The following is a 15257-nucleotide window of genomic DNA, read 5'->3' as shown; positions in this document are numbered from 1 at the left end:
ATACTGATTTTATAATTATTTTTAGTTATTATTGTATACGATAAGATTTAGTATTTAAGGCGGTTTGTATACTGATACTGGGTTCTTAATAGTTTGATATTCATCCAGTATTATTGAAATCAAAAATATCTTCATTTATTTATAATTTGTTTAATAGTATAATATAATAATAACACGCAACTTTGTTGTACAAACAGTGACATGACAACATATCAAATTCAACGACAAGTAAGTTGTAATCGGCAGCTTTGGCCACTGATTACGTTGACGATTTATCAATAAGAAACATATCATTGCAAGTGCCATTCGTATGAGTTCAAACTTCTTTTTTCTCAGATTTTTTGTAAATCCTTCATTGGAAACTTAGCTCTAGTGGTAGTTAAATTTAATGTATCAATAAAGTTTGTACGCAACAATGTTTGTTTCAAAGATATCCGTCATGGTAGAATGTTAGTTCCTCTAAGACGCTTTCGTGTTATAAAAATTAATGAATCCAAGAGCAATATAACTTTGATAATTCGTAATTTCAAACATGAAACACACTAATAACAATGTAACATAATAACCGTGTTATCTAGCAACAAGAAAGAACATGGTCATAAGTAATATGGAATAACCACAAAGGAGAGTTCACAAGAAGCAACAAATTGTTTGGGGATCAAAATTGATATTTACAAGATCGATGCTATTCTTCAGCACAAAATCGATGATATTGACGAAATAATAAGAGAACTAAGAATAGAGAAAATAGAAATCAATATTAAACTCTATCGACTTTTATGGAAATGGATACAGACAGCACAAGAATTATGAAATAAAAGACAATTTGAACTGAGCAAATAGAGGAAGGCATTTGTGGATACAGTACCCATACTACAGTGGAATATACGAAATAGAAGAGGATCAAAAAGCTTAGATCGAACTCAGGGCGACCTAAGATTCATGGGAGTCAAGAAAGAAAAAACCAAAAAGATAATAATTAGTGATATAATAGATTTATGATATTGTTCCAAATCGTAAGAAGGGTTTAGCAATTCCACATGTGGTATACATCTATATATACGAATTGTGGCTAGTTAGTATCGAGACTAGCGCTGCAACAGAAAAACTAGGCACACCCCAAAGGTTAACGACTATCATCTGTTTATCTCAGAGCCTACACAGTCCAATGCAATCCCTTCTGTAGATCAACCAGTGTAGCCGCCGTCTGCATTTGTACAGGGGTCGTTTTTTGTTCACATGAAACTTGGAAAAAAAACTGCAGTTAAACTTATAATTTATAGAGTATAGCAATAAAATTTTGTCCTGTTTACATGGTTTTGAGTGTTTTAAGCGTTTTCAAGTTGACCGGGTAAGTTTTGAAATCATTTGAACAAGAAGCTAGTAAAAATATATGTATTGGCAGTTTGAATGCGATTGAAAATGTTTCAAACTTTTTAAAAATCTGTATTGAAAGTAATAAGATTAGAGTCTGTTGCAGCCATGAAAAAAAGACGTATACTGAAGAAACTGACAGAAAAAGCCTTCTTGTACCATTTTGAACAATGGAAGATACCGATTAAGCGATCTAGGGACAGAAGAGGGGTATATATTGAAGGTGATAATGAATAAATATATATAATATTCAATAACCACACCTCGTATATACACAGACATCTCGTTTATATTACGAAAATTAGAACAGAGGGTTTTTAACAAATTTACGACTAAAACAGATCCGAACGTTCATAAAAGAATGAAGTAGACTTACATTGTATAAAAATTTATTACTTCCAGGATTTTTATGTTCTATTCATAAGCAAGTGATTAATGAATATTCCATTACGTTAGAACCTCACTATGTAGTTATTACTCTGCATAAGTTTTTGGAGTCTTGTTAACAGTTTCAATATCGCTCTAAGAATCATTCCAATGTCATGTTCTCAAAATTATAATCTAACCATATATTGGAAAAATTTTATATTCGAAGTTGGAAATTCCTGTCAACAAACTTAGTACCATAATCTTGGAATATTATTTTTCACTGTCCAGACAACTTCTCGTGAGAAAAATAAAGAGAGGAATTTATTGAATCGCGAATAGTTTCATTGGAATTCTCATTATCTCCCCGGAGAACGATGAGTTGAAAAAAGTACACCTATTGTTGATCAATACTAGGCGCTAGAAAAAAAACAACGGACTCATTTCTTGAAAAGTATTAGACTTTTTTGAATTTTGGAGAGCGAGAAAATATCAAAATCGATCAAGGAGAATATTTTAACCAACCAAATATGTGTCATTTCCTTATTTGTTGAGAAAAAGTTAATAATGTAACTAACATAAAGATACATTTCTCTTTCAATAGCGAAAATAGCATGATAACTGGAAATAACTTTCCTCAGATTATGTTACAACATAAATGAGACTCGAAATAAAAAATCCACAGTTTAACCTTTGGCCGAAGATATGAAATGCCCTAGCATCCTTGTGAAAAAAGCAACTCTGAATAAAATATCCTTAGACCTAATTTTCTATACCTCAACCTCCAAAACTGAATCCGGTGTCGGCTATGCAGTCACTACAAACCACGAACTCGATAAATTCTTTCCGGTTATCTTCGACTTATAGTGTTCACAGTTCATAAACTTATCGCCATATGTACTGACTCTCTTTCATCCATACAGTCCATTAAAATCATATTCACCGACCATCCTACAGTCTAAAATAGTCACGACGTTTACCAAACTCTCATTACTTTCAATATAACAGTCTGGCATCTCAACGAATACACAGAAATCCCAGTTCAGCTTGCAAATGATCTGAAGACTAGCCTCCAAACCTCGTCTAGGAATCTGGACGCGGTATATGAACCAAGAGTACCCTAGCATCTTAAAACATCCACCCGTGTACCTCTCACTCGCCCATAAACATTTTGAGTAGAAGGAAAACTGTGACAATAAAGAGAGTCTTATTTCATCTCGTCCTGTCTGTCAAAGTTGCCACGTTCCTGTGTCTGTTAATACCGATTCATAAACTTTTCGTTTGCCGTTGCCGTTGATAATTAAAAACATTGAATAGATAAGACCATTCATAGTTGCCGTTTGCCAATTGGGCTGCCGTTTGTCAATTGGGCTGCCGTTTGTCAATTGGGCTGTCGTTTGTCAATTGGGCTGTCGTTTGTCAATTGGGCTGCCGTTTGTCAATTGGGCTGTCGTTTGTCAATTGGGCTGCCGTTTGTCAATTGGGCTGCCGTTTGTCAATTGGGCTGCCGTTTGTCAATTGGTCTGCCGTTAGTTTTATCTATTCCCATTGGTCGTTCGTAGTAATAGAAAAGAGCCAATCATATCCGTTTACGTTGGTCATGTGATTTTTACGTATGACGCTAGAGGGATTATTTTTCTTTCTGTTTGTTTGGTGGTCTTTTGGTTTCACTCGTTTTCTCAAATTTTTCTTCTCGATTTCGATTTTTAAAATATATTTCATCAAAAATTATATTAATTCTTAGTTCTCCTGTATAATTATATTTTTATGAGGTGTTTTTTTAGGGATTTGGGGATTAGGGATAAGATATTTGACTTAAGATATTTCTTATTTGTTTTATTATTTTTTGGGGTGTTTTTTTTTTTGCTTTTTAATATGCATGATAGGGATGATATTAGTCCGATCTGTACTCTTGCCTATTATGGAGTTAATTTTTGACAGCAACTTCTCAAAAACAGGATCCTGCTAATTTGAAAAAATTGTTGTTTATTCATTGACTCCATTTTCTTGTAGTAATTGGAATAACCACAAGATTTTCGATCTATGTTTATCGGTCTCACTTTGAACCTCCTCATATTCTGTTTCTTTTTTAGTTTTGTTATTACCTTTGCACACACGATGAGGCCTAATGTCATTAAAAACAGAAACACAAGAATAGGGCGAAGAAGTCAAACGACAAACGTCACTCACGAACGGCAACGGCAAACGGAAAGTCGAGTTTTTTAAGCGCATCCTCGCTAACTGCAGAGAATAATCAACCACAAAATCAGGAGTTTGGTCCGAGAAATAACCTCATGAGGGCACTTAACTGCTGTTTCAAAAATAGTTATTTGTATGCCAAGGACTGAAAGTGCTACTTTGTTGGACGAGTCTGAAAATTGCGAGACGAGTCCAACAAAGTAGTATTTCAGGCGGGGCATACACAACATTTTTTAGACGACGCATAAGATCCAAAACTTTTTCAATTACACTGAGGAAAGAAAATAAATAATAGAGAATTATATACATTTTATTTATCAAACAATATAATGTACTTAATGATGTTTGCAATGTAAATATTAATTTATCAATTATTTGCAAAAAGTAATGTTAATTGTACCTCCAGGACAATTATTATTAATATTCATTGGATTGGACGCAGATGGAATATGTATATCTCTACTAGATGATGGAATTTGTAGATTCGTTTGTGTCATCGAAGTCAAACTGTCAACTGTCAACATTGAAGAGGCTAGAGTCAAATTCATGGAAGTTAAAGTTGTTTACAGAGCGTCCCGAAAGTGTTTTGCAATACGGAACGGTCACTTTCACTACATGGAACACTCAAAACGCACTCGGTATGTAAATGAATACGGAACCAACAACTTTCAGATGGCGTCGTCTAAAAATGTAATTTATGTATTGTGATAGACCAGCGCTGTCGTGGCACTTCACTGAAATAAAAAAACGAATTTGTATACCAGCAACTAACATCAAACTTCGCGTTGGAATATATAAACTTCCTCCAATCCTTTGTACTACATAGTACTACTTCATTCTTTCCTCTTCATAGTTATTCCTTTCATAACACATACATGTCAAATTTCTCTTTGTTGTCCCTCTTTCTCTTTTTTCCTATCGCTTCTCTCTTCAGCATCAAACGCATAAAACTAAATTTCAAAGAAACTTTTAGACGAAATTCTAGAAGAGGATCTCGATATCTGAATCTTTTGGACGTTGAATTTGTCTTTTCAATTTTTGTACATGAAAACTACTGTAAATATTTATATCATTAAATAACTATTTCAATCATCTTATAAAAGCAATGTTTGCGATAAATTTATTGGTTACAATGAACCTTTATTTTCGACATTTTGAGAAAGTCGTGTTTAAATTTCGTGCCCGAATATTCAAGACATACGAAATACTGATTGAGAAGAAGAACTTCGTTCATAGATTATTATAATAATTTTTGACATCTCTACTTCCAGAGAAAATATCCGGAAATTGTCAGTATTCTCAATTGATGATATTTTAAGAATTATCACCGTGTATAATTCTGACTGAAACGAACAGATAGTAATGTTTTTATTGTTTATTATGTTTATTTGATAATTAATTGTAAGAATTCTTCCTACTATTACAACAATCTACAAGATGAAAATGAATGAGACAACCAATCTAATAGTAAGCATTTTTTAGCGACGACCTACAAAGCGTTTTGTAAATAAATAACTATTACGACTTCTAATTTTACCTGTGCAGTTTTTTATGACATGAACTTCCTCCTTTTCACTATTATAACATGTTTCATCCTGATATTCTTATACTTGTTAATAAAATTCTATGGCATAATGCTTGAATTTTTCATTTGAAATTTATGATATCACAAACTTTAACGATTTAATTTTAAAATTTTCACACAACTGAATAACAAACATATACTGATTTCACGTACAACCCAACAATCATTTGAGGCGAAAAAAAAAAAACATTTTCTTCAATATTTGGAAATAAAGTATACAGGGTGTTCCTCGTAAGAACCAACATAGAGCGTGGACTTTCAAAAATTTCGAAAATAATAAATTTCCTTGCAACCCGTTAATTTAGAAATATCGAATGTGGTACATTGTTAAGGGTTCTGAGTAACGATCGAACCATGCTGGGGAGTTAATTAAGGGTGAAATAACCTCAAAATTTCCTGGAAGTTTTCATCTGTCAGTTGTGAATTAAATCAAAAGTTTGATAAGTTACAATGCATTTATTCTAGTAAATAAATTGTTTTATATTTTTCAAGTAAGTGAAAAATCCTCATCAATCCATCAATTTGATATGTTATTGGTATTAGGGTTGTGTGGAGGAAACCGTAGAGGAAGCGTTGATGAATATAGGAGGATGTTTCCTAATCGCGTGGTTTCTCACAGTTGATAGAGGTATAGAGGTAAATTACCCCTAATTGTCGTTAGACGAAGCACTCTGTATAAGGTGTCAGGTCAAATGTGGGATACAAATAATAGTTGAAAGCAAAGAAACATACTATGAATTTATAGTAGAAAATATATATTACTCATGCGGGTTTGTCATATTTTCCCGAAACGTTTTACTTTTATTAGTTCCTAGGTCAGAACTTACACAATTCAGTCATCATACAGTGTATAACACTAAGTATATTGACTTAATGAGCAATTGGAAAAAACACTAGAAAAGATATATCAACTGTATACCTGGACCTATCACAGGTACTCAAATCATTTTTCTAGGGATCAATACAACTCACTGCAAAAGTTCTTCATTAGTGTAATTATATTCCGTATTAGATGCGAAGATCGATATTCTGAAATAAGAATCTTGAACGCTGGTGTACCACAAGGTAGCACTCTAGGTCCACTGTGTACTGGTAGTTGGTGAAACTGAACAAAAAACTAATGAAATAAGCTCTATAGCCTGAAGGAAAAGGACCAATAAAGAATAAACGGTGTATGTAAGTATTTTTTAATAAACAAACACTATTAAGTATACATGCATGAGCTACGATGGAAAAAACATTTTGAAATGAAAAGAGATACATATAAATGATGTACAAACAGATCTTAAAGCGTTTGTGGACATACTGCATACAACTTTAGGATTGTACCAGCTCAAACAATATTTTATGACAATGTGTTGTTGAAGCCCGTTGCTATGTGAGAGATAATCGCTCAGGAATCAAAATGGTACCAAACTAGATAAGAAAGAATGAAAAACCACGAGAAGAGATTCTGAACAAAAGTAAAATAGTGAAAATACTCTAAAGAGTTAGAATAAGTTCGGTAAAGAGATAGAAGAAGTTTGAGAAAATTGTGATGGATGAAACTAGGTAAAACACTTCAGGTTTCAAGATTGTGATGGAAATATTCCGCTTGTTAACCTTATTTCAGGATATTGTAATCAAATTTATGATAAACAAGGATAAAAATAACATTGAAATTCAACATTACTCCATGGGATCCTGTTGATGATTTCCTGAACAATCGCATCCGTTCTTCATCGTGAACTTCCATGGGATCCTGTTGATGATTTCCTGGATACTCGCATCCGTTCTTCATCGTGATTTTCCATGATATCCTGTTGATTTCCTGGACAATCGCATCCGTTCTTCATCGTGAACTTCCATGGGATCCTGTTGATTTCCAAAACAAAAATCTTGCACCTGTTGGACGAACCTTCACTATAAACCTGAGTCATTTGTCGATTATTTTCTCTCTTGTTCTATTTTGTTGTGTATCGGTGTTGTTTCCTTGGTGTGGGGCTTTAAAAACAAATAGTAGGGCTACTCGATATCTCTTTAGATGCCAAACTAAAGGAACTAGAATTGGTAACAGTGCATTTCGAAATATCACCATTGAACTCTAGCTAATATCAAAATGAACGATATGTGTTCTGTTTCTTGCCGGAAGATTATTTATTTCTTTGGTTATTGGTACTAATAAAGTTAATGGTACACGAGAAATCATCACAATTTCTGTAGTCGGCGTCCATTGTCTTTGTTCGATCTTTCTATTTGTATGGGGCACTCCTAGCGAGACGCGTTCTACCGGAACTTTTGTTGTTTCCAGAGAAAAGAACTGGAAGAGACCGAAAACATGGACGTCATCTTTTCAAAGAGCTAGAGTCATTGGAACAAATATTTGAGCAGGATATAGTTAATCTAGAAGGTTTCAGCTCCAGAGGAGTAAACGAACAAAAGTAAGTTGAACTTCTTTTAATGAAAAAGACGGAACGCCAATATCCTTTCCGTGTATAAATGCAGGAGCAAATATGACATGGATTCCACAAGAATCATGAGAGTTAAAGTCGATTAAAATCACGGTCTAGAAATGGTTATTAGCACGATGTAATCAGCTCCAACTAAACTTCTTCTTTAGAATTCCTTGTGCTATTTCAAATACCCGACTATTGCTGTTTTATTTTTTACTCTCCTTCTATTAATTTTTTTCACTCTTAGTACTACTTTTTTCCTTATGTTTCCAGTTTAAACATACTTCCTATTGGTTTCTAATTGAGCTTTTCTATAATTACCTCTTCTCTTGTTCTCTTTATTTTAGTATTCCCTGTTACTTTCCTAAGTTGTTTTATCTACGCTGCTATATTATACTGTTTTGTTCATTACCAAGTTTTCGCTCCCATAGCTGTTTGTGGATGCGGAAAAGAACAGATTGCTGGCTTTATTATTTGCCAACGTCGACGATTATAAAGATGGTGAGATAATTAGTATATTACTTGGTGTGATAAAATAATCGCCACAACTTATTGAATATTCCGAAGACGAACAACTAGAATCAGAACCATAAAGAGGAAGATCAATAAAAAAAGAAAAATAATAATGACGTCTTCTATTATATTTATTTCTTATCATACAAAAAAGTATGAGGACATCTTGATTAATTGGATTCGTAGTTGTTTATTCATTCATTTTGTGCCTCAATTCGTTATTGTGGAACTATTGGAAAATGAAATTGTAGGTATAATCATGCTCTAAAAGTTATTATTTTCCGATAATACCGATTATTATTTTCCGATAATACCGAATACGTCGAAAAGCTTAATTTACGGCTCGCACTTTCAACAACAAAACAAATCGGAATACGTCTATTGAAAAATTTAAATCGAAAATAATTTGAAAATAGAAACAAGGAAAATAGGGAAGACAACGCGTTGTTTCGTGAAATACCTACTGGCAAATTTACGTTTATAAAAGAAATCAGTTCTCGACAATTCTAATTATATTTGCTATATTGAGATTCCTGAATGGTTTATTTCTTTGTTCCTCAATATAAATATGTAAAAACTGGTTGATCAAGATTATAGATTTCTATAATTTTATACCAGAAATATTTCTGTAATTTCTTAGTTGATTATGTTCACTTTTGGGTTCCCACAAACGTGTCTGATGAACATGTGTCTGGCTATTAAATAAAGAGACTGTACGCCTAGAGGGCGCCCTAGACGGGTGGGGTAAAAAACTAGTAGTGTGTTGGGTATCTAGATATCTTGTCTATGGACGTCCCAAAACACGTTTCGGTCACTATTATAGTATTTGTGCAGTAGCGGTTTGAAACGAACGTCCTTTTTTCTCATGCCGAAAACCATGTGAGACAAAAAACAGGAGCGACGCATCAATCTGAAATCTCTCATTAAATTGACAAAAACTCTAACTGAGTGTTATAAATTGTTGCAAGAGGCCTATGGGGACAATTATGTATCTCGTGCGCGTGCTTTTGATTAGTATAAGCGCTTTAGTAAGTGCCGAGAAAGCACTGAAGATGACCAGCGTTCAGATCGCCCTGTGACTGTTTCAGCTCCGGAAACAGTGACCAAAATCAATCGAATTGTGCATGCAGTTCGTTAAATGAGCATCCGGATGATTGCCGAGGATGTAAATGGCGATAAAGAAACGGCTAGAAAAATTTTCCAAGAGGAATTGCACATGACAAAAGTCTGTACAAAGTTGTTGCGATGTCCTGACCAAAAGCTCTTGCATCAACGGATCTGCTCTGATTTCCTTGAAAAATTAAAAAGGTTAGGAAAAGATCTGCTTTGAAAGGGACTCGATCTGAGTCGATGGAAGTGGTAAGGCAAAAAAAAGGCAGAGCTCCTAAAGGCACTCACCAAAGAAGACTTCCAGTACTGCTTCGCTCAATGGAAAAAACGGATGGAAAGGTGTGAGGCGAGTGAAGCTGAAGCCAATTCTTTATTAATCATTTCATTTAACAACCCCTTCTGTTTGCAATCAGTGAAATCCATAACAAGCAAATAAATAATAGAAATATACAATTGATTTGTGGGAAAATTATATTGTGATAAGTTCCTTCCAAAAAGTAGTTTGATTACGAGTTAGCTGCACTATATTACACTACACTACACACTACTACATGTGAATATGTCAAATCTGACATTGCCATTATAACACTAAGCGATTTCTTCTTATTCATGCAGATCAAAAATAAATTGCGTCGTTAACGTTTTTCTACAACTGAAGAAGCGGTTGATGCTTTCAAATCACATATTCATTATAAAGATTTGTTTTTATACGTCTCGAAACTCAAGCAGCAACCTTCGTGTGAAATTTAAATATGCCAGGCAATTACACGGAATATTAATTCTCAGCCTACAGGTCTCACTGTACATTTGTAGTTTCAGATTACGTTTTGTGATTATTTTCTACACGGGGAGCATAATTTATAAAAAAAATGGGATTTCTTCATTCGATGATGACGTACATACCATGGAGCATTTATAAGAATTCTGAGTATTTTTGACTAAAATCATTCTAGAATGGTTATGTTTGAGTGGGAGTACTCAATAGTTGTATACTGAGCTACAGGTGGATTTCTGACTTTGTATAGTAGCAGCTTGTTGTCGATTGTTACTTGTTATTCTCAACCTATTAACCAGTACAGTTGAATTAGTTTTAGACTAAATTGCTCCCTCTTGTAAACAGAAAGAGAATTAAATTACACCCCCTAGTCTTGTGAAACTTAATAATTCCACATTTCTTACCTATACAAGGCTGCTAAGATAAAACTATTAGAACGATCTGGAGGATAATGTGAAATCAAGTATTTGTTTGTTGTAATAATTATATTTATATTTTAACAACTTGATTTTTGATATAAATGATAAACCAAACCTAAAATGTGTTTTATAATTGATTTATTGACTTTGTCACGGGAAATGGAGGAAACTTCGTGTCATATTTCGTTTGTGAATTTCCATTAATCGATATATTGTTTGTACTCATTACTATAAAACATCGTGACGCTGATGGACACCGATGGACAAAATTTGGAACTCATCCGTAATTTGAATAAAATAAATTGGTTCATTGAAGTTGATAATTATATAAACCTTGTATATAGATACATCATTTATGCAATTTGAGAAGGAAATGGCATCTAATTAGAGTGACAAATATTAAAATTAGTGTTGTGTCAATAAGACTTACAAATTTGGATGGGACCTGAAATCCCGACAACAAACAAAAAACCAGATTTACAAAACACTTCATAATCGAATAGACCCATTATTTGAACAGATTGGAAATGAAGATAGAAGCTGAGCTACTGGCAACCATCATTATGCAAAACATTTGATTTGATGGCAGTGCTTTGAGAAAAAATTAGACCCATTATATATGAAAAATAAAAGCTGAGCTTCTTATAACTAGCAATAAAACAGATTTGCTTTAAATCCGAGAATGTCTTCCAAAATATATGATGATGAAGTTTCAGGTGAGCTGTCGCTGCCCATATTAGCAGAAGACTTGATAACGAGTTCGGAAGCAAATGATGACGAAATTGAGCTAGTATTTGAAAAAGAAAATAGAAAAAATAGACCCATTATTTGAGACCAGGAAATTAAGACTGCAGATAAAAGCTGTGATTGTGCCAACTAGCATTGAGTCAGAGAGCCAGGAAATGCCTACAGAAGCATAAATATGATGACAAATATAAAGCTCTCAAACAAACAAGAAAGCCTTATGAGCGAATTATTTCGAACATATGATATTAAAGAAAGTGCTGAGCTTCTGAACCAACGGAACACCCATATTAACAGAACATTTGATAACTGATAACGCCTTCAGATGCAAATGATGATGAAAGCAATATAATCTTGATAATCTTGATAAAAAATAGATCCATTATTTGAGAACAGCACATTCAAATTGAAAATGGAAGTTGAGCTTTCGGTAACCGTCATCTAGTCAGATTTGCTGAAAACCAGAAAATGACTTTAGAAACAAATTATGACAAAGAAGAAGTTGAGCTTCAAAAGCAACGAGAAAACCCTATTAGTAGAACGTTTGAGAATTACTGCAGAAGCAAATGATAATAAAGTTAAGGCGGTTCTTGGACAAGACAATAGACCCATTATTAACCAAAATAGAGCTTTTGGAACAAATGAAAAACCTATATAAACAAAAAACTTTAAAATTATTCCAGAAGCAAATGATGACGAAGTTGAGGCAGGTCTTGAAGAAGAAAATAGACCTATTATTTGATTCCAAAAAATTGAAAATGCAGATAGAGGCTGTCAACCTAAAAATATCCATATTCTTAGCCCTAAAACTGATTTTCTAAGAATATGAATAAGACGAAATCAGAGAATTAAAATTGAAGCTGAAGAGCAAAATGAGAAATAATTAACAAAAAACATAGATCAGAAGAATCCAACCCGTTTACAAATAAAAACGGAGTTAAAATGGTGATTGAAATTTAAATTGACCTTCCAAGAACCTAAGATTGATAGAATACTTGACAATGAATCCTGAAGCAAACGATGAGAAGTTAGCATCGTGAAAGCACAAGAAAAAGTAATAATTTTGTAAAAATTTCTAGGATTTGATCTGGTAATGAACGAATACAAAAAGTTTATATCGATTGATGGTACCAAATTACTTAATTCTAAATCTAGATATCTAATTTGTCCAATATCAACAAACATTACATACCGTTGGTGGTGAAAGATTGACAGTGGATCCTCTTCGTTCTTGTGGACCTATACTAGAATGCCTCCTTATGGGAAGCCCACCGCCCGGTGTACCTCCCGGAGAAGACGCACACGAAGGCGCCACTCTGATTTTCGGTGTCATCAGAGTATTATCTGACAGTCTTCTATTAGGAAAAGCGTTTACTACCCGTAGGAAGTTGCTATCTGGTGATGACGGACTACCACCAAACCACCAGCTTCCCAAAACTCCTCCTATGTAAAGAAAAATAACATAAGTGGTTGACTTAAGAGTAGGATTAGTAGAAAAGGGCTTGGATGATAATATTGCAGAGACATATTGGGCGAGTTTGGCATTAAAAGAAGAGTTGTGGTGGAGGTAGAGCTAATAAAAGATAAAACTCACCTGTGGAATTTTTCCGTGCCATATCTTCGGCGCTGGAAGTCTTTCTCTGCTCAATCCTCAAGTTCGGTATGTTGAAAGGTGGTACGTGCATGTTATCTGAACTATATTGATGTCTGAGTGGTCTATGTCGTTCGGGACTAGGCAGTGACAGATTGTCTAGTTTGAGCTTGTTTCTTTGATTACGATCAATCTGATCTAACATTTCTTGTAGCACTTCTAATAATATCGTGAATTGCTCCAAGTTTAGTGAGGGGTTTACTGTTTGTGGTAACAACGAAGGCATCACTTTGGTAGCCATTAAGTTAACTGAAAGACCGTATTTTTTGTCGGTCAACATCAGCCTGTAGATATCTGGAATAATTATAAATAAATTAGAGTTTAAAATAATGATGATGAAGAAATATAAGACTGAAGATTATTTTACTTACGAACAACTCTTAGAGTTATTTGTGGGTCGGATAGTCTTATTTCGTAAAGAAGCGGAAGAACTTCATCGATAATTTGCGATTTGTCCAATCTGTCCAATATTCTCTCTACGCAGCAAAGCACGTTCGACACCAACTTTGAATCCGTTTGATTTTTCTCGTATATTGCTTTCGTTTTCGGTAAAATCATTCTTCTTATTGCAGAGTCGTCTAGATAATCAACGACATTTGTCACTGCCAATAACGCAGCACTCTATAACAAAGAAATATATTTAAAGTCGCCGAATTACCAGAAGTAGATTCATTGGGAGATATTTTGGCATATGAAATATTCTGGAAAAACAAACATCTAAGTAGTAGTAGTTGAAATCGATAATACACAGAGTGAATCATAAGAAATTTCATGTTCTTCTACTATATGTAGAGTGCCTCATGTGGCTACTTGAAAGTGCCAACTTCTTTTCGTAATTAAATTACAGGGTGATCTATAATCTCTATAATCTTAGTGATTGAGATTGAGACATTTGTTATATCTGCGGACAAGCTTTTAAATACCCTCTTCAAAGAGCTGGAGGAAAACACGAAAGAAATGGAGCGAGGAATGAAACGATAATGATACATCTACATGTTATAGTTGTCCCAGCTAAAAGTTAACCACAAATAGGTCCATCAAAATCATGAAAAGTATAATGAATTATTAACTACACTTGATTTACTTGTCTGCATGGTATGAATAATGAATATCTCTGTATAATATTCTAAGTAAGGAGTATCAAGTCTTCTAGGCATAGCAGTATTAGCAAAAACTTTATCTGAATTGAGATTCAATAATTATGAAATTCAGGCCACGGAAAGTAAAATAGGAATCATCTGCTTTACTCAATTCCAACAAAAGTTGCCAGTTTGTTCAGAATTACCAATTATTGGAGATAAAAAACCATTAGGGTTCAATGATTTTGTCAAAAATCATTGGAAGAATTCTAGAAATGTCAAAGAGACAAATTAATGTACATCTTGACAATACACGCCATTGCACAGACGTGTAAATAATTGCTTAACCAGCCAGAAGGTCGAGTTGATGAAGTACCCACCTTATAGCCTGATCACTCACCCAGTGATTTTTTCTTAACCACGCATATCAAGAACAAAACCATTATTTTAACACCACAAGATATTGTTTTCACGTTCAAAAAGTATATTTTGGAGCTACCTCAGTTAGTAGGAAACTAGAGTAGAGGAAGTGGTTAAAAAATTGATTAAAACCCAAATAGTGTATTAATTTGTGGGTAAAATTTGGAAAAACAATAAAAATAGAGATAGCTTGGTCTGAGAACAATGACCAGAAGAAAAATGTATTCCACACATAAAAATATATAAACAAATATAAAATATCAATGACAAAGTAGTTTTTTAATACTTTTACCTGTACTTGTATTGTTGTACTTTCAAAAGCGTTGTACAGCATTGGTAAGATCTCAGTCCGAATTTCCTCTCTTGGAGTTTTTTCTAAAATTACATGCAGATTTTCTAGAAGCGTAACAGTGGCCTGTACGGTTTTTGGTGCCGAAAATACGTTTCTGGAACAAAAATCATACCAATTTGACATTTCTTAAAATTATTAACTGTTGTTGAAAACTAAGTGAAAACAATTATAGATAGTGACATTATAGAAAACATCAGACTTGACTTTAGTCCTCCTGCGAACTCTAGAATAATAGATG

At 33.8% G+C, this 15257-nt stretch overlaps 1 protein-coding gene across 1 annotated transcript in view; it reads right to left on the bottom strand.

Moving 5' to 3' along the window:
• LOC130449490 (SCY1-like protein 2) overlaps positions 1 to 15257 on the bottom strand; it is a 121338-nt gene that overhangs the window by 46869 nt on the left and 59212 nt on the right. Inside the window, exons 9-12 of the mRNA XM_056787341.1 lie at positions 14960 to 15113; positions 13540 to 13789; positions 13112 to 13462; positions 12710 to 12960 (exon numbers count right to left, since the gene is read on the bottom strand). Of these exons, the coding sequence (XP_056643319.1) occupies positions 12710 to 12960; positions 13112 to 13462; positions 13540 to 13789; positions 14960 to 15113 (1006 nt within the window). The remainder of the gene's footprint in view (positions 1 to 12709; positions 12961 to 13111; positions 13463 to 13539; positions 13790 to 14959; positions 15114 to 15257) is intronic.

The sequence above is a fragment of the Diorhabda sublineata genome, chromosome 10, assembly GCF_026230105.1.
Source record: "Diorhabda sublineata isolate icDioSubl1.1 chromosome 10, icDioSubl1.1, whole genome shotgun sequence".
In the NCBI taxonomy this organism is placed as follows: Eukaryota; Metazoa; Arthropoda; class Insecta; order Coleoptera; family Chrysomelidae; genus Diorhabda; species Diorhabda sublineata.
The sequence above is the reverse complement of the archived record's forward strand: the minus strand, read 5'-3'. Positions and strand labels throughout refer to the sequence as shown.